This window comes from Prenolepis imparis, unplaced genomic scaffold (assembly GCF_030444845.1).
Source record: "Prenolepis imparis isolate NDT839.2.m4 unplaced genomic scaffold, iyPreImpa1.0 SCAF_8, whole genome shotgun sequence".
In the NCBI taxonomy this organism is placed as follows: Eukaryota; Metazoa; Arthropoda; class Insecta; order Hymenoptera; family Formicidae; genus Prenolepis; species Prenolepis imparis.
The window spans coordinates 18,461,122-18,482,497 of record NW_028141166.1 but is presented as its reverse complement, the minus strand read 5'-3'; the positions used below and the strand labels follow the sequence as shown (position 1 = coordinate 18,482,497).

The 21,376-nt window shown below is 35.5% G+C and overlaps 2 protein-coding genes across 5 annotated transcripts in view; one reads left to right on the top strand and one right to left on the bottom strand.

Annotated features, from left to right (window-relative positions):
• LOC145940008 (uncharacterized) overlaps nucleotides 1–1,570 on the bottom strand; it is a 127,674-nt gene extending 126,104 nt beyond the window's left edge. The window contains exon 1 of the mRNA XM_083044758.1: nucleotides 506–1,570. Coding sequence (XP_082900884.1) covers nucleotides 506–603 — 98 coding nt within the window. The 5' untranslated portion in view covers nucleotides 604–1,570. The remainder of the gene's footprint in view (nucleotides 1–505) is intronic.
• Nucleotides 1–21,376, top strand: part of LOC145940005 (neo-calmodulin) — a 55,463-nt gene that overhangs the window by 7,164 nt on the left and 26,923 nt on the right. The window contains exons 1-3 of one of the 4 annotated variants that reach the window (XM_083044750.1): nucleotides 3,909–5,275; nucleotides 10,844–11,159; nucleotides 17,424–18,544. The exons of 1 other annotated variant lie outside the window; for it this stretch is intronic. In XM_083044750.1, the coding sequence (XP_082900876.1) occupies nucleotides 18,461–18,544 (84 nt within the window). In that variant the 5' untranslated portion in view covers nucleotides 3,909–5,275; nucleotides 10,844–11,159; nucleotides 17,424–18,460. Of the gene's footprint in view, nucleotides 1–3,908; nucleotides 5,276–10,843; nucleotides 11,160–17,423; nucleotides 18,545–21,376 lie in introns of those variants that run through there. 2 more of the 4 variants (XM_083044752.1, XM_083044751.1) reach the window with 2 other exon arrangements.

Sequence of the window (21,376 nt, the reverse complement as noted above, 5' to 3'; positions counted from 1 at the left end):
TATCTGGGAATTTTTAATGACGGTATTCAATTAACGGTACTTAAATATTGGTGTATTTGGTTATTAATTATACAAATTCATAATTCTCGCTGTTATGATTATTATTTTGTCATTTATCAGATAGATTCGACGAAGAGATCGGCAATCATTATCAAAAATAATAATAATACATTTTCAAATTCATATTCTTTGTGACTATTTATATATTTCAAAATTTTTACCGAAAAAATCTTTGTTTTTAATTAAATATAAAAATAATCAAAATCTATTATATACACAATTGCGTATATATTTATATGTATCACGAACGTATTATTTTAAGAATAAAAAAATATATATATATATAATAATAAAAATTTAAATAATAAAATAATAAATATCTTGCAATATCAAAAGTCCTATATAAAAACAGAGACCGCCCTCGCAATCTCATTTATCGAATAATTCGAACTCGTAGCCAATAAATCAACAATCAGGTAAATAAAATAATAAATCATCGACTCACCGGTCGATGCGTCGCTGCATATTTCGCTCGGTTTTGTTCCCTCGCAGACAGCTACGCTGCATTCTCGGTTGTACATCCATTTGGTTGTAGATCCACATTGATTGATGTAATTCACTAATTCACTAATTCACTAATGCCCATTTCACTAATTCTCATTTCACTAAAATTCACTAATTCACTAATTTTCACTCGCGATCCGCAGGTTTCCGAAATACGCGAAGGCGCGGTATATTAAAATTCGTTACCGAATATTTAAAGACGCGTTACACTCGCGATTAGACACGCTGAGACGTTCGCCCGTTGTTCAATTCGACACCCCCGATACTCGTTCGTACGTGAAATTCCGTTTGGCGAGTGAAAAAACACGAGATATAGAGCGAACTCGAGCCGGCCACGATCCGCGCTCTAATGTGAAAAGGTTATGGGAGATTTAGAAGATTTTGAATCGATAGGTGGCGCGGGGGAGGAAGAACCGTCGCGCGAGGGCGTCGTGAGAGAGAGAGCGAATCTTTGCCAAGAAAATCCGAGCACGAAACCTTCGCGATATAAACGAAGATAGACTCGAGCGATGCATCGAAATAATCGCGTTTTATTACTCGGCACTTTCCCTCGGTCGCGCGCCAAACTTTTTCACGATAATGTAAACGATAGTTTAATAAAGATCACTTCTAGACGCACAACGATCGAAATACGATGCGAATCGGAAGGCGCAACGCTACGTACTTCACTTGTATCAGGTGTACCAACCTACTTGTTGCTCGCGCGAAATTATTATTGCATATGGCGGTAAATAATTCCGGCGTTGCGAAAAATTATAAGCCGTTACGCGAGTCGATCATTTCGAGCACTGATTCACACGGAAATCATTTCGATGGATAAAACGATGCGGGAGATAACGAAGCGAGTGCTATTCGATTCCGCGCCGATGCAATATATAATAAAACGATGAAAAATTTAGGAAGGATCGGGTAGACGGAAGGAGAGAGGGAGAGAGAGAGAGAGAGAGAGAGAGAGAGAGAGAGAGAGAGAGAGAGAGAGAGAGAGAGAGAGAGAGAGAGAGAGAGAGAGAAGCTAGGCGAGAGAGGAAGATGGAAAACCGCGTCGCCGAACGTCTAAAATAAGAGTATTTCTTTCGGGAAAAGCCGGAAGCGAGAAACTCTGCGCGATATTAACTGCGCGATAAGCAGCGATAATTAATTAATTCATTCGCGTACCGCGGAAACTGAAACTTTCGAATTCCGCCATTTGCTGTGTCTCGGCAGTTAGATATATATATATCGTTTACGAGTATCGAGGAACACATCGCGGTTGCGCGGATTAATAAATACAGCGAATACATACCGAAATAATCGCCCCTTGTACGATTCGGTACTTTCGACACTCGTTCGCATGCGAAACTTTTTACTTTCGATGGATAAAAAGCGCGAGAAACACCTGAAGACGATCCGACGAGCTCGCGCTAACTGATACAATTATTAACGGTCGCGGAAAAGTTTGTAGCAGTTAGGCTTGGTGGGGGAAACACTAGAAAGGAAAAGATAGAGCTTTTTTGGTAGTTGTCTTTTTCTAACGGTCGTCCAGCGCGCCCCCTCTACGTCTGACGACGAGAAAGAGAAAGTTATAGAGAAAGACGAAGAGGAGGATATTCTTTACCTATGATTGGCTGCTTGTGATCTCCTGCTTAGAGAGAGAGAGAGTCGCTACCGAATATCGCTGTCTCTTTTGTTCCTGTGTCCGGCTTTCTCCAGACAGCCTGCACGTACAAGCGCACCTTTTCCAGGAAAAAAACCGGGCACAAAATTCTCGGAATACGAAGAAGTCGTCTTCGACGCTCGATTTTTAGTTTTCACAGCGAAATAATATAAAATACGAAATAAGAATTATTTTAATAAAGAAATAATGCTCTACACAGTAAATATATAAATACAAATATGGTACGTAATACATTATATTAATATGTTCCACGTATATAAAATGGCAAAATTATTATTATTATAATTATTACTATATAGATGGCAAATATATTTTGACACTGTTTATTTATAATATTGAGATGAGACACATGTAAATTGTAATTAAGGACTAATCGATGCACAAATTCAAGACTATACATTTTGTTAAATTTATTTGTGATGTACTAATATGTTATTTTAGTAGTTTATAATGTTTTAATTAAAACATTATATTTAGAACTGTAGAAATACATTATATTTAGAACTGTAGAATTAATAATATAATTTAAAAAAGAGGAGAAAATATACAATAGACGTGATTCGATATTGAATAACTTGTGTCATGCAATAAGATTGAGATAGTTATGAAAAATTTGAGAGAAAAGAATACAAAATATATTCATGTTAAATATTTTCATATTTTTATGAGTTTGTTATCTGCAAATTACATAAATACACAGATAATTTTATATGAATAGAACGAGTGCAAATTGACACAATTTCGAAAAAAATAATATACATAAGTAATACAGATTAATTTGACAACATGAAATTTTACATTTTAAATTTAATTTTATATATTTAAAAATATTTAACTTGATTTATTTACTATAAACTAATTTTACATTTATATTAATTTATTTAATCTTTTATATAAATTACTAAAACATTTTACATTTGAGTTTGTGAATTAAATTTTTACGATAACGCGCAAAAGTACAATCACTCAGGGTTGGTAACATAAATGTTTAAAACATAACAACCCTACTTTACAGTGGCGCTTTCTTTTATATATTATAAAATTTATGTTGGTAGAAAGCGCCACTGTAGAGCAGAGTTATTATGTTTTAAACATTTATGTTACCAACCCTGAGTGATTATACTTTCGCGCGTTATCGTAAAAATTCAATTCACTAATAAATCAATCAATCAATCAATTCACTAATAAATAAATAAAGTTATATATACATATATATACACCTACATAAAATACGTAATATACATAAAATAAATATTATTATTTATGTAGATATATATATGTATATATATATGTACAAAATTTTTTGATATGATTTTTAGAATATATTTAAAACATTTGTTTTAAACATAACAACACTGACAATTAATGTTTCCGAATATTATTTCGTGTTTCGATTTATCGCGTAATATTCTTGCGTGTGCATACATAAATATAAATAAATATAAATATAAAAGATGTACATACATATAATTCTTATTTAACTATTATTTCGATTGAGATTTGAACTTGAAAAGCATGATATAAGCTTTCTATATTTTTATTTCGTCGCAAAGAATTTGTTGCGTCTTTACACGTCCTTACGCGCACGCATGTCTTCCCCCCCCCCTCTCCCCTCCCCATGCCCCACGCCGCCTCCCCCACCCCACCCCCCACTCCCTCCGCCAACCGCCAAATTCCTTCGTACTCCGTCTCCGTACAGTCGTATTACAGCGCGCGACCTTGTCGTATATTTTTCGAGTTTTTCGTACTTTTTAACTGTTGCGTGCGAAATCGAGTATCGGGAGTGTCGAAATATACAACAAGTGATCGTCTCAGTGTATTAATTAGTCCGTGTAATCACGAGTACTTCATATTCGTAAGCGACATTGTGCGTAAGTTATCTACCTAACCGAAACATTGCATACGGCGGAATTTGAATGTTTCAGTTTTCGTGAAACGCGAGTGAATGAATGAATGAATTATCGCTGTGTATAGCGCAGGATATTTTTTGCGTCCGGCTTTTTTTTCCTGGAAGAAATATGCTTTTATCCGGTGCGACGCATTTCTCTACTTTTTCCTATCTAATTCTGTCTCAATTTTCTGTAACAGTCGCATTAACGTGGATCTAAAATCGAATAGCGCTCGCTCCGATAATCTCTCGCATTTTTTTATCTGTAAAAGTGATTTCCGCAAACGACTGTTCGAATCAAAAGCATCGTGAACGCGATTATTCTTCAATATAATTTTTAAACAACGGCGAGAGAGAGAGAGAGAGAGAGAGAGAGAGAGAGAGAGAGAGAGAGAGACTATTTGCCGCCATATTTAATAATAATTTCGCGCGAAATATATCGTCATGGTAACGCGCGGGAAACAAGTACTTAGTGAAGTTTGTCGCGTTTCGTGTTCATCGTACTTTCGCTGCGTCTAGAAATGATAAATAATTTTTATTGAAGTTTCGTTGTCGTGAAAATTGGTTGAAAAGACGCTCAGAAGCGTCGCTCGAGCCTCTCGCTTATCTCTGTTTATATCGCGAAGGATTGTTGTGCCCGGCTTTTCCTGGAACAGACTCGCTCACGTCGCGACGCGCTCCTTCTCCCACTCCACCTACTCTCTCTCTCTCCAACGTTTTCTAAATCTTCCGTAACCTCTTCAGTCGCATTAGAGCACGGATCGTGATTGTATCAAATTCGCTTCGTATCTCTCGCGTCTTTCTTTACCCGTTAAAATAAATTTCGCGGGTGAATAAGTGTCGGGAGTGCCTTGAATTAAACAATCGAATTTTAGTATCTCTATTAATTCGCACAATTATTCGCGATTATGACGCATCTTCCAATATTCGTAAACGGCGTCGACGTCGTATATGGCGGATTTCGAGAAAGCCTCAGTTTTTTTTTTGCAAAAAGCGAGTGACTTGATAAACTGTTGAATTAGTGAGAAGTACATTATATACACAAATACACAATACGCAAGTGGATATGTACAACCAAAAATGCCGTGTAATTGTCTGGAGCGAAGAAAAAATCAGGAACAGGAAGTAATGGAACGGAAGGATGATGCAACGCGGTGATATATCGATTGGTGAGTAAAATCAATTTTCGCACATTCACAAGTGTTGATCCATAATTTATGGAAACGATTATAACTATGTATTATATTATAATTTATGGAAACGAATTTATAAAAGGATTATAATGAATCATATATTGGACGATTATTTTAGCCATAATTTTTATTACTCATTAATTAAGATTACTGATTATTCAGTAATTATAATCGTTTTGAATTACACTCACTCTGCTACTTAGCAATCGTATTCAATCATTAATTAAATCATTAATACGATTTAAATTAATAATCTTAAATAGTACGAATAATTAGGACGATCTCAACTTTGATCATTATTTTACAATGCAACATTATGTATCTTTGATATATCGTTTCTTATACCTACGATAACAACAATAAAACATTTTATATTGACAAAATTAATGACACGCGTGGGACGCGAGTCGTTTTGGAGAAGAGGCGAAAAAAAATTTATGTGCTCTTAAACTTTAAATTATATATCGATGTGCGGACAAAAATATTTTGCATAATCGATACAAGTGTATATAAATACATTTGAATATTCACTATATTTTCAGATTCGCACGCGTGTGCACGCAAAAATTTATATCATGACGTCACAGTATCTGTAAATCACAATAATATCGTTATTGATAGCGAATTATAGAGGTATTAATTAATTTAGCACATTACTCGAAACCGAATATTGTTTGAAAAACATTGACAATTTTAATTGTTTCGAATTATACGAATTGTATAATAATCGACGGTACATCGATAGTGTGAAAAAATGCCAAATCTCTCATCTCTCGCGCATTTGAATATTCACAATATATTCATATTCGCACACGCATGTGCACGCAAAAATTAATATCACGACGTCGGTATCTGTAAATCACAATAATATCGTTATTGATAGCGAATTATAGGTATTAATTTTAATTTAACACAGTACTCGAAACCGAACACTCTTTAAAAACACCGACAATTTTAATCGTTTCGTTAAATTATACGCTATAACAATCGACTGTATATCGATAGTGTGGTGAAAAAATGTCCAGTCTCTCATCTCTCGCGCATTTGAATATTCACAATATATTCATATTCGCACACGCATGTGCACGCAAAAATTAATATCACGACGTCGGTATCTGTAAATCACAATAATATCGTTATTGATAGCGAATTATAGGTATTAATTAATTTAGCACATTACTCGAAACAGAATACTCTTTGAAAAACACCGACAATTTTAATCATTTCGTGGAATTATACGCTATTAATCAATGGCACATCGATAGTGTGGTGAAAAAATGTCCAGTCTCTCATCTCTCGCGCATTTGAATATTCACAATATATTCATATTCGTACGCATGTGCACGCAAAAATTAATATCACGACGTCGGTATCTGTAAATCACAATAATATCGTTATTGATAGCGAATTATAGGTATTAATTAATTTAGCACATTACTCGAAACAGAATACTCTTTGAAAAACACCGACAATTTTAATCATTTCGTGGAATTATACGCTATTAATCAATGGCACATCGATAGTGTGGTGAAAAAATGTCCAGTCTCTCATCTCTCGCGCATTTGAATATTCACAATATATTCATATTCGTACGCATGTGCACGCAAAAATTAATATCACGACGTCGGTATCTGTAAATCACAATAATATCGTTATTGATAGCGAATAGGTATTAATTAATTTAGCACATTACTCGAAACCGAACACTCTTTGAAAAACACCGACAATTTTAATCGTTTCGTGGAATTATACGCTATTAATCAATGGCACATCGATAGTGTGGTGAAAAAATGTCCAGTCTCTCATCTCTCGCGCATTTGAATATTCACAATATATTCATATTCGTACGCATGTGCACGCAAAAATTAATATCACGACGTCGGTATCTGTAAATCACAATAATATCGTTATTGATAGCGAATTATAGGTATTAATTAATTTAGCACATTACTCGAAACAGAATACTCTTTGAAAAACACCGACAATTTTAATCATTTCGTGGAATTATACGCTATTAATCAATGGCACATCGATAGTGTGGTGAAAAAATGTCCAGTCTCTCATCTCTCGCGCATTTGAATATTCACAATATATTCATATTCGTACGCATGTGCACGCAAAAATTAATATCACGACGTCGGTATCTGTAAATCACAATAATATCGTTATTGATAGCGAATAGGTATTAATTAATTTAGCACATTACTCGAAACCGAACACTCTTTGAAAAACACCGACAATTTTAATCGTTTCGTGGAATTATACGCTATTAATCAATGGCACATCGATAGTGTGGTGAAAAAATGTCCAGTCTCTCATCTCTCGCGCATTTCAATATTCACAATATATTCATATTCGTACGCATGTGCACGCAAAAATTAATATCACGACGTCGGTATCTGTAAATCACAATAATATCGTTATTGATAGCGAATTATAGGTATTAATTTTAATTTAACACATTACTCGAAACCGAACACTCTTTGAAAAACACCGACAATTTTAATCGTTTCGTTAAATTATACGCTATAACAATCGACTGTATATCGATAGTGTGATGAAAAAATGTCCAGTCTCTCATCTCTCGCGCATTTGAATATTCACAATATATTCATATTCGCACACGCATGTGCACGCAAAAATTAATATCACGACGTCGGTATCTGTAAATCACAATAATATCGTTATTGATAGCGAATTATAGGTATTAATTAATTTAGCACATTACTCGAAATCGAACACTCTTTGAAAAACACCGACAATTTTAATCGTTTCGTGGAATTATACGCTATTAATCAATGGCACATCGATAGTGTGGTGAAAAAATGCGCGTTCTTTCGCAGGTAAGTCCGTTGCATACCGTAAAGCTTTCGTCGGTAAATCCTGGCTTTTTCCCTCTTGAAAGCTTTCGCAAGTGATGCTGTACTGTCGGAAAAGCTCCTATCGCGTCAGTCGGTACACATTCGCAATCCGCTCGAGTGGTGAACGGGTTACCGACACGCTTGCGTCACCCGGTATATATGTCGCTACTATGATATTGTCGTACTACTCGCCAACTCGGGACCATACTCACATGTCAATCTATGCTTGTCTATCTGTGTCCACTTGAAACCGCTTCGGTGCCTTTAGAAATGTTCAATGTCTCGCGCAATCCTACTCACTGATTCTTGTTAAGCGCCACATGAGGTGGGTATATATAACAATTTCACGCTCTCTAAAAGCTTATATACCAGTCTCGCGATACTCGATTATGTATTATGCATATTGCCGGACTGTTGACGCATCGACGAGTTATGACTATGGATTGGTAACGACATTTCATAAAAGTTACATATTCGTGACCTTGACCTTTAAACAGCCTCGATCGTTGATCAATGATATTTGACGGGATTGCATAATTTTTACCTACTAATTACATTGAATATTGATACGTGATAATTATTTAATAATGATGTTAAGATGTTTTTTTGATTAATATAATATTGCACACACATTTAATTAGATATTATATTATTAATTATTAATCTATTATTATTATTAATTAATCATTAATCTATTGTCGTCATCATTATCATTATTTTTCACTATCGTCGTCTTTATCATATCGTTGCTCTAATCGTTATTGTTAATGCAATCATTAAAATAAAACGCGATTTATTGATAAATATTGGTCGTATATATAGAGCAAATGGTATACTGCATATGAAGTCAGACGTCGTCTGCCTAATACAATGCTATACTACTTTGTCGTATAAGTAGAATGATCAACCTATCTTTTTCGCCGCAAGCAAATTTTTTTATATAAACTACAATTTCACTTTGCGATAAAAATAGAAATTAATACATACGATCTGCTAATAACAACAATATATTCACATACATACAATATATTCATTTATATATTATCATTAAAAAATAAAATCTTTTTAAAGTCATACTTTTTTCTCCAGATTGATGCGTGAATAATTATGAACGTTATGTTATGAATATATTATATAAATATAAATTTAATTATAGTTTCTTAAATAAATTTTTTTATATTAAATTATGAAATATTATTTAGGAAAAAAATAATTGTATCGATAAGGGTCAATAATAAGATTGATAATAAATGTATGTAAATATCGCGAATTTGTTTAAAACAAATATTAAATATTAAAGAGCAACAGAAAATTTATCGAAAGCGAAACAAGAAACATGAGTCAAGGTTTTCTTTTAGCAGTCGCACGAATAATATTAAATAAATCTTATACTATATTGTATTATTATTTATATGCTAAACCGATAATGGATACAGTAACAATCGCGTAGTAATCACTACTAAAAGAGACACTTTATTCAGGTGCCGGCGTCTCTTTAGAGTCTGTCAACGCAGATTTTACAAAGCGAGGAATGAGCAGGGAAAAAGCTCGATAACGAGTGGTTTACGTCAACCAGACAAAGCGACTGTGCAAAGCGAAATGTCAAGAGCGCGATACGGTCTCTTCTCTCGCACAGCATGAATTTTCTCAACTGAGTTTCGAGGCTACGATCGCGGATGACGGCATCCGCGTCGCGAAACGGTTTTGCAGCAAGAACGCTCTCGATAGAGATGGGACAAATCTATCATTCGGAACAATGTAGAAAACGAAGGGACTCTCGCAAGTAATTTACGTAATGCGTGCTACGATAGCTCGTGCATTTGACACCTGCCGATATTTAACAATGGAGGATTCACAAAAGCCCGTAGCAACAACTCGGAACTTTACCATTCTTTAGTTCGATATAAAGCGTATTGTGTTTGGTTCGGTGTTTTCAATTTTTGTTGAACAATCGTCTCCTTCTCGCATTCATCATAGCTGTTGTTTGTGTCTATTTATTATTTGCGTGACGCATTATTGCGTTAGAAGATAAGATTTTTCTTGGATAGAACTTTATATCTATCTGTTTGTTCGAATGCATAATTTAAAAGAAGATTATTTGCATATAATCTTCTTTTAAATTAAGTAGTAATAAACAAAAAAGCATACAATTCAGAGGTGAGAGAAAAAAGTGATCGAAAGATCGATTGATAAAAAGAGTTCCATTACGAGTTTACCACACATACAATAGAAATTAAGATGAAACTTTGAAGTATAAAAGAAATAATGAAAAATTGTAAAAAGGAAGAGAGGAAAAAAGCAGCTAATAAATAAATGTTGAAATATTACGAAGAATATCTTCTTATTATCAATACATTGAGCAAGTAGGTCTCGAAATAAAACTAAGAAGAAAGGGAAAACTTGTACATTTAAATATATTGCATATAAGAGAGAATAGTGATATGAATAATTTCTCTTACTTCCAAAAAAATTAAAATAAGTTTTATATAATAAATAATTTAATTTTATATTATTTTTACGATTTAATATGAAAGAAAAAATGTAGGCATGATTTAAAAGATATTTGTTGTACAACTAAAATCCTTCTAATATTTTTATCTTAGTATTTATACAAATTCAGACATGAAAAGCTCTTTTCGATTTATTATCTTTATTTGTATCACTATTTCATTCACGCACGTAGGACACAAGCACAGCGAGAGATTATGAAACGAGACTTTAACGCAATCGCGAGGGAACGTTTAGCACGGGATAAAAATGCGGGATTCCTCCCCGTCGTGCTCCGAAATAAAAGAATACGCCGAAGGAAGTAGCGAAAGACGCGAAGGAAGGAAAGGATCATCGTGTGCCGGCGGGGGTGCGGGACGAGGGTGCGGGTGCGGGTGCGGGTGCGTGGACCTGCGCGCGAGGGACCGCCTGGAATTCGCAGCATTAGCTGCGCGAGGGCGCGTGGCGGATCGAGGGTGTCAGTCACAGGCCACCCGCTCAGCAACGAGCACGTAAGTTGGCAGAGGTGCACGGTAATTTCGGCTGGCCTCCGTCATCGGCCCGTGCGAATGACTCGCCGTGATCGCGCATCTCGACGCGCCGATTAATTTTACATCCGGAAGGATCTCCGCTTTCGCGAAGGGAGAAAATTTCGCCAGCGGTTTCTGTGATATTTCCCCAAAAATGGCGCGGGTATCGTGCACAAGTTACATCGCGCGCTGGTCCCGCGAGAGGACGATTCGCGAGAAGAAGGATTCGCGGGGAAGCATTTGCGAGTGCTCTTATTGTATCGCCGGTATCTCGTTTCCGTCGGACGAGCCGATCATTCCGATTGTCTTCGTCAAGTGGTCAGTGAGCTGCTTCGCGAGGAGCCCCCTCTTTCCTCTCTCCTTTTGACATTCGCTCTTTCTCCTTTAATATGCTTGCGCTATTGTGCATCTTTTCGCTCTGATTGTTTCTGGGAATGGATATTTGAGAGATAACATATATAGATAACTTTCCAAGAATTTTTTCGTACAGAATTCGCTGGCCCAGACGGCACCATTCTTTCTATTGATGATTTCCGAGAATACTATACGCTACATTCGCACAATTTTCCTTCTCGATTGTCTACTCATGTCAGCGTAGAGAATTAATCTTGGTAGTTAAAAAGAAAGCAGCTAAAATGCATCTTTCCCTTTAATAATATATATTTTATTATCAATTAAATGTATAATTATATACTTTGTGTAATAATATTTTTAACAAAATCTAGTAAAAACTTGCTCGTGTAATGCAAATGTATAATTCTACATTTATCTATTTTAGCAAATTACAGTGCTCTTCGACTTCCGCGATTGAAATATTTCGCAAGTGCGAAGGCGTTTACGATATTCATTATAGCCGATGTTAAGTACGGTGCTTAGTATGCAATGCCGTCGCGATTTGCCACGCATGAACAAGACACGCCCGCAAAATTTGCATTTGTACGATGCAACGTGTATAATAGTAGTCGGCTCATAAAATATAGACCAGTTTAGTTTGATGTTTTCATATGAGACTTTTACGAGAGAAATCCGCTATTTATGATCCTCATGCAATGTGTGCACGTGTAGCTAAATTTTCAATTTTCAAGAGAGAAACACAATTTTTTGTAATACATCTTTTCTTAAAAATATATGACAAATTATTTTTTTTACCAAATTTTACGAAAATATAATAAAAATGGAAAAGTAATATTGACGACACAAGTATATGGAAAATGCAACTTTTTCATGTTATATATTATTTTTATCAGTCGTATAATTAAATAGCCTTGTATGTTATCTAAATTTTTAATAAATCATGCTTTTATTGTTCATATTATACAATTACATTTTTTTAATTCTCTAAACCATTATATTGATAGATGATAGATTAATCATTATTCTGGATGTAAGATAATCGACAAGAAGATGCGGCATACGATATACATCATATCGTATCTTACGTAAGGTCATACAATTTCTCTTGAACAAGAAACTTGTATTTTAATATCACTAAAATCCGTGTATTTCACACTTTAATTTTGTCTTAAAAATATTGCCAGTATAATGAGATTTCTTTCGAAATGAGCTTTGAAGGGTTTAATTAACAAAAATTCTGATTTGCATTTTTTCGTTCATTCAAGAGCAAGAGCGATATCAATAGATTGGAACGTTTCCCAGCATAAACTTTACAGATATTAATATCACGAAAATGAAAAGTGGTTACATTAACGTAATTGAAACTTGCTATATTATATACTGCAAGTATAATTCGCAAGCATTATCGCGTAAAGTATAAACGTATGAAAATCATAAAAATCTCCCAACTCGAAATATAAGACTTTTAAACCGGCTTTTAAACTTTTATGTAGATAAAGAGCGTTCAACGTAATTACATTGCATGTAGGTCGCATGCCGCAACGGCAATTGCTTAAATTATACACAACCGTATTTTGCGGGAAAATTTTAGAGATACCTAAATATAACGAGAGTAACGAGAGATTCCGCAATCATCATCTATTATTATAATTACTAAATCATTCGACATAAAACAAAAAATAGATTCTATAATATGAGATGAATTAAATTTTACAAAATATTATGTGCAAATTTTCGGTGAAATCAAAATTGAGAATTTATCATTGAAAATTATTAATAAAAAGTAAATTATATATAAATAATTATATAATATTTTGTGTTACATATATAGAAATTCAATTAGACATTATAATCCAATATTTCAATGATAGTTTAACTCGTTGTATTAATGTGTTGTATTATATAAAACATTTTTATATTTTAATTCCAAATCTTTTTTTATATTTATTTATTCCAAAAGTGTTGTATTTTATAGCTGCGATTTGTCGAACAAGAATTTTCTACTGTTCGTTATCGACGAACAGTTTATAAGTGATTGAACATTCTTTTGCATTTTTTTTATCTATTGATTTTATCGAAATTTCATTGTTCCCTTTGGTTTTTTAACAGATATATCATTTTTACTCGTGCGTTTCGATAACTGATGTGTCATGTTTTTGTTTGCGTAATTTTTTTGTATTTTTTTGCAATTCATTGGTGCCAGTGAAGTTCCATTGTTCTCTTTTGTTTTTTTTAACCGATATATCATTTCTCGCTTATATCGTCTCAATAATAATATCTCGAGCACTAGTACCGCGGGAGTAATTCGATGTGAACGACGCGATAATACGAATATTGTTTCAATTCAATTAATCAACATGTAATACTCGACATCGGCGTGAAGTGAATGATAAATTTTACATCCACCGTTTTCCATCCGTCGCGCGAATAAATGGCGAAATAATGACTGGGGAAAAAAGCCGCGCGTTGACAGATATCTTTTCACAAAGGGCAAATAAAAGCGTAGAATTTCTACGCTTTCTGGAAACTAACTGAAACGATAAATGGCGAAATTCTGCTTTCTGCCTCGCAGGTTTGAAGCCCGCAGTTTCATTTAATATTCGATCGATCTAGCAAATACTCGCATTCGTGGAAAGCTTATCAGCGTTTTACACGTGCTATGATATCGCAGATTGATTCTAAAATACTTGAAATTTCTTTTAAACGTGCGTATATATGTATTATATATTTCGAATTTCATAAGAGTTGATGCCTATTCATTAATGAATATTTAAATGGCGATTGATACTATCGCCATCAGCTTATTTTACTTTTCTTACAGTTGATATAATATAATATTTAATACATATAAAGAAAGAAATATTACAAACTTACACGCACACACGTCTAAAAAATTTAACTTGATTTCAAAATTTTATTAATTTTATGCAACTTTTCAAAATATTATGTACATCGAATTATTGTGTCATATGTATATCATATATGCGGCATACCCGTTATTTCTACTTATTTACATATATTATAACATAATAAAATTTAATAAATTTAAATAATCCACGTGCCTTCAAAATGTAAATTTGAATTAAAAGAATATTATTATAAAATATTAAAGTATAATTACATTGTAATTGTAAATGCAAGTGAACGGTCAATGGCAGAAACATTTTGCGGCCAACTCTTATGCAGTTCGATATCGTAAGTAGGACGTGAACCTGGATAATTGTGCGCGCGCATTCGTGTGCGTTATACATGCACACATTTTCGTACATTCGAATCGGGATCTTCATCTTCGTACTATCGTGAAAAGCGGGACATCGCGTTTCTAATCATGGTGTTGAATTCTGATCAGCAACGTTACGTTATCGCCGGATGCATCTAACGACAAATGTCAAAATCGCTTATTAGGGGCAACAGGTGTAAATTTAACATATAGTAAATTTCCGGCGTGTGTGCCATCTGGCTGTCCATTGGGAAAAAAGTTTGTTTGTTCGAGGCTGTTATTGCGATAAATTCTCGTCCAAAAATTTTCCATTTATCAATCTTTGGCGATATTTTGGCAATGCATTATCGGTTTTTTTTTTTGAAGATAAATATATTTACAATAGTTGTTAACAACTTTTATCAAACGAATAATGGTCTATTAAGAAAAAAAGGATTACATTTTTTATTACATATAGTATAGATTATCGTATAGTCATAGAGTATAGATCAGTTTTGATTTCTTAATTGGTTCAATATTTATACAAATTTTATATATGTATGTGTATATATATATATATATTATATACATACACATATAATATATAAAATTTTGTCTTGATGACACGGAAAGATGCAGATCTTGTCGCTGAAAAATATGCATCAAAAATATGCATCGCGATGCCTGATGCCCGGAGGCAAGGACAGATGCAGCCTGTAGGAGGTTAGGAGGTTAGGTTTAGATACAGAGGTCGGAGGTCAGAGATCGGAGGTCGGAGGACGCGGAATGATGGTCGGAGGACGCTGAGGGGGAGGGAAGAGAGAGGACAAAGTGGGAAGAAGGGGGCTGCAGCCTGGGAATGATCAATACTACTCGTATACGCCAAGTTCCCGCGAGAGTACCGAAGATGAGTGGAAGAGCACGAGAAATTGAACGTTTTCGATTTGCAAGAATGATAATAAAGCTCTCTCGCAATACAGGGGGACGTAGAAAACGATTCCCCGTCTGTCTCTGTCTCTGTCTCTGTTTAATATCGGCATTCCCGTATCATGTCACGTTCTCGGTAGGAGAGAGATCTTCTTCAATCGCTTGGTAGGATTTTCCTTCTTTTTACAATAATAGTCAGAATAATCACATTTAGGAAAATGTATACATATACATAGTTGTGCATATTATGACAATTGGCGGAATTCAATTATATTTGAAATTCCGATTTTCACGCTTTCGTGTGCATCAGAACGCGGATACGCAATTTCAGCTCGTTACTCTGCTCTCTCTCTCTCTCTCTCTCTGAATTTTATCTCCACGCGTCTATCAATCATCTCCTGTCTCGCTAGCTTTAAACAGTAAAACCTCGTTACAACAAGCTTTATCTTTTAAATTTAATTTTTAAATTTAATTTCATTATTTACAAAAATTTCGTTTGACCTTGCGCAAAGTTTTACTTTTGATTAAGTTTTATTTTAGCAAATATAAAATAAAATATTATATCAAAGAAGATATTCCGTTCTCTCTATTATCGCAGTTATATATATTACGCAATTCGCCAAAGAAAGTTCTAGGGAAAAAAAGTTTTTAAATTTCAAGAACTCTCGGGAGAGAGAAAGAGAGAAGAGAGATAGAGAAGCCAACAACGTAGCATGTAAATGAGGAAAGAGAATGCATAAACTAAATTTTTTACGTAAATTAACCAAGCGAAATCAAGTTCGAAAGTAAGTTCTAAGTCCAGCATTTAATAACCGAGAAACAGGAGTGTTTAAGAGATTTATGTCGGTTTTATCATCTTATTCCTCTACTATTTTGTAAATTATTCTCAAGGCACAGGATATACATACCGCGCCTTCTCTCAGTTTTTCCCTCCTTTTACAAGATGCAAAAGCCATCCAACTCGTGACCGAACCAATCTATCGATGCTTACTTGAACGATGAACGACGGGGACCATCATGATGTCGCACGAGACATCCGATAACGCGCGTTGAAATATTAAAAAATTGCGCGAAGCGTGGGCTCTCAAGGTTTTCTATCTCTTTTAGACAGATAGAGAGACGTGTCGCTCTCTCTCTCTCTCTCTCTCTCTCTCTCTCTCTCTCTCTCTCTCTCTCTCTCTCTCTCTCTCTCTCTCTCTTTGTCTACCGACGCGTGTGGAACAACAACGACAGCAAAGCTCCTAGTTGAGTAATCATTTTGCAACCATGTTGTACGAATGCAGAATTTCGCGGTGTATGCATTAAAATGTTGGCAACGCGTGGCGTTAACAGAATATCTTATTCATTCAGACACAATGTATGTATATATATCTTGTCTATTGTGATGTGCCAAGAGTTCCATTCTTCATCTTTTAATCATTCCTCTCGCTCCTTTCAATCGATTTTTGCAAATTTTTGTGCTATACCCATTTTGATCTTCAAACGTCAGTATATACGTACCAGCTTCTGAATTCTGATATATTTACGTTAAGGACATCTGATAGAAAGGCCGCCGAAGGTTACCTTTTGATCCTCGTGCTAAAAATATAATACTCTTTAAATGCTCCTTCCGCTCTCATCGACTTACCGAACTTTTGGTCGACTCCTTCTACGGGAAACGAGCTGCCGCTAACTACTGCGATCGATCATGCGAGTCTCGCGTGTAGAATGTAGATCTTGGCGAAAACGAGGCCACGGCGAGAGACACCATTCTCCTTTCTTTCTAGATCGATGGTCGTAATTAGGATAGCCGAATTTGACGCAGAGAGAAGCACCGTCGTTCGCGAGCGCTAATCGCCAACGAGGATTCATAGAGGTGTACCTTGGAACGCAACCGCAATCCTGCGCAAACTCGCGAGCGGTGCTCAGTATTCGGGAACGGCACGTGTGTCGATCAAGGGGCGCGTAATCACACACCACGTCACGGCGGGGCAAATGTTCCCGACGAGCTTTCGCGAGATCCCGCCACCGAGCAGGAGAAACGTCACGTCCCGGCATCCTCGTCGGTCCGCTTCCGGTCCGCTCACGGACACCGGTCGGGCGGTCGCCATCGCGATGAAGTGAGCGATCCGTCGGGCTTGTCAACTTCCGCGACGATGCATCGCGATCACTGGCTGTGCTCATATCCAAACGCTTAAGGGAAAGAGGAAAACAAATCGTAAACGATAGTGTTCAACGACGTGCGTCTTGCTTCGTCTTCGTATCGATCGATCTCTAAACGATCTCTTCGGGAGAGATACCGGAAGCTGAAATTCTCAGAGAGTAGAGAGAGGAAGAGAGAGAGAAAATAACGTTAAAAGGAATAGATCGGGGTCGAGAGACAAGGCTGCGACAAACGACGGCAACGAGAACGAGGATAACGACGACGACGACGACGACGATACGATAGGCGGTAATAGTTAAATCGCGACATATATACCTAGCGCGTTGGTAGCCTCTGCTATATAATAAATTATCCCCCGGTATACACCCAAATATACACATATACGAGCGCACAAATATACACATATGTACGAAGCAAACACTTGTAAATATATCGCATACGTAACGTATAATTAATAAGCGCGCACGGGCGTGTCGATCGACAAGCAATAGCAGCAATAAAAGAGAGAATATTGTTATATCTCATGTTATACACTGTCGGATATCGGTGATTCTCCTGTTACACCCTGTGTTCGCAAAGAGCTCGTTAATTGTTAAAACCGCTCGACGAGTTATATTCCTTTATTTCACGAGGACCGTTCGAAAAGAGTGCTTCGACAAGATGGCGTTCGCCGCGGCGAGGATGATCCTCAAGGACAAGCGCAGGAAAAGCAAAGAGGACTTCGCAGCGCGAAACCGGAGCAAGGTAAAGATCGCACACGATTATGCAAATGTCAAATATGAATTCCGTCATCATTCACGCATCAGGCATCCTTCAATCGGGCGGCCTTTGAAGTTCGATCATGATTTTGCGATTTTACGCCCGGAAAAAGGTTTCAGTATTCGAACTTTGGTGATCCTTATCGCGTATATCGCGCGTAGATATCGACAGAAAGTCGATTCGATTGACATTACAATCTAATTCTCAATTCGAGGATTGTCGTCCCCTTAAAAGTTATTCTTTTTTATTCTAAAAAAAATATAAATAGCTTTTGAATTATTTGTGGAGGGAGAAAAAAGGAGGGGCGCGGACGATATCGAACAATATTGGCAAACGTCGATACGTCAAATTGAAATAATATTAATCCATCGTGAGTCGTTAGACTGGATGTGCTCGAGAAATTATATTACGACGACAGCTCCCCTTGAAACGGTACGTGAGAAGAAACGACGTCGGTGTGAATGCATAATAACGCCAATCTGGGCGGCTAATATCGCACGCGGATCACGCGAGACGGTATAGAGTAAACGAGTCGGCTCGTTTTTATAGGGCAATTAATTTCACGGAACGATAGGCGTGAGATATAGACAGTGAAACTTATCGCAGTCGTATTTTATTAAGCGTTTAAACGAGGACTTCTTATATGACGGAATTACGTGCGGAGTTAATTGAGAATTGTCGCGCACGTATTTTCTCGATGTAAAAACCGCAGTACTATACTATGTAATGAATATTATATATGCAATCTACGTGCGGTCTTTAATCGCTTGGGAAAGTTACATGCAGTTGTAATAACGGTGGTAAGCCACCGTGCATAAAAAGCAGTTATTCCGCGAATTTTTTCTATGTAAAGTATTTTTAATTGCTACACAAATTGTGGTTGGGAAAAATAAACTGGGCATAACGCTTAGTATCATTTTCTAAAGTACATTATTATTTAAAAAAGATTATATCATTTGGAGTAAATAAGTATTACTTTACACATATATAATTTTCAACTCAATTAGTGGTGGATTAAATTTGCATTAAAGAAGGAAAGTTATACAAGATACTTTAAGAAAATGATTGGCGATGCACAGTTGAAATAAGCGCTCGTTCTTTGCAAGAACTTTTAAGAGAATTTTTTATTTATAATGAAAAAGAAAATTATTAGCGTAACAAGAAAAAATTGAAATATTTGAACCTTACAACTATTCTACGAGTGTGAAATAATTACAAACGCAGTTGCAGATATAAACACAGATATTTGTAAATTAATAATTTTAATAAGGTAATCCTCCTTTTTATAATAATCAATATCACATTAAAGAATTTTGATGAAGAGAGCGAAAAAGCACAGAAAATAAAAATGTGCTCCAATCCTTCGTCCTTGCACATATATTAATAACGTCGCTGTCCGCATGAACTTATCACAAGCTAATTGATTGAAGAGAAAATTAAGCATAAATGCGCGCGTAACTCATATTTCGCACGTGTACGCATAATTAATAACACGTGCGCGACAATAAAGGAGAAGGAAAAAGTTTTCAAACGACCAATAATATACGACGATATCGACCCAAGTTTCACACATACAGGTACTTACGGACGCACACTATTTCAAAAGTTCATCAAAATTGCATAACTTGTTTTGTCAACATTTGAGACGTTTTTCCGATACGCGCTCGCTCACGTTTCTATTATTTCATGCATTTGCACATTATTGTCGAAAATTTCTGAAATTTAATATTTTATTTCTCAACATTTCCAATCTCTGTGTGATTGCACTTTATAATTGCTACGTGTTCAAATAAAAAAAAATTATTTACTTCTACGATATGTTATAATTTACATTTTTATAAATATATGTATATTTCGACCTCTTTTTATTTTCAATTTACTAGAATAAATAAATGAGAGAGTATTCGAAAGTATAATTTCTAATGATATACAAAGACATTTTAAATTCATCCTGTTCAATTGTAAAAATAAATATTGTATTAATCTTAATTATAACGAGCTCTTATGATTTTAATTTTATAAAAAAATCATAAATAATTCGTAAATGGAAAAAACAATTTTCTGATTATCGAGCTAACGTAGACATTAGACAGTTGTACTTTAATTTAAACAAAATGCTCTCTTGATTCTAATTCATAACTTCATGAGTTCCTCCGATAGGGAGGATAAAATTGATTGACATATTATCATGGTTTGATATTCAGAAAAACGAGAATATCGAAGAGCCATTAAAATGAATGCGGTAAACATCGAATCGAACTTTCCCTCGTTCAAGACCAATTGATACCGTTGAGAAGCGAATGCAAAATAGGTCCTGCGTTAACAAGTAGTAGTCGATCTCGATTTAACGCGCGACGTAAACGGCCTGCCCGGATGTGTCGGAAAGGAAACAGTTTCCGTCGAAACAACAAAAGCGAGGTCCGATCGATGCGTCGCACTTGGCTCGGTAAACCCGTCACGAACCCGCGGACGTGACAGCTTCCCGATTTCACAGTCGCTCTTTTTTCCCTTACGATAAATAGACTGTGCGCGAGAAGGAGAATGTCGATTCGCCAATTAAGTCAATCGTTACTTTAAAAGGAGCTCTATCCGATGCTTAAGTTACCATGATAAATTCTTGCGCGATGTTTCGCGGATGCAATTATTATATGTATATTCATATAATAATTCGGAGACAGTGTATGCATTTTTTAACCTTAATTTGTACTAATAATATTTGAATACTATTTCATTTCGAAACGGATTATAAGATTGCGGATAATTATTGTCCCACATGTTGCTTAAAAAAAATATTGATGACTAAAATTTAATTTTTAG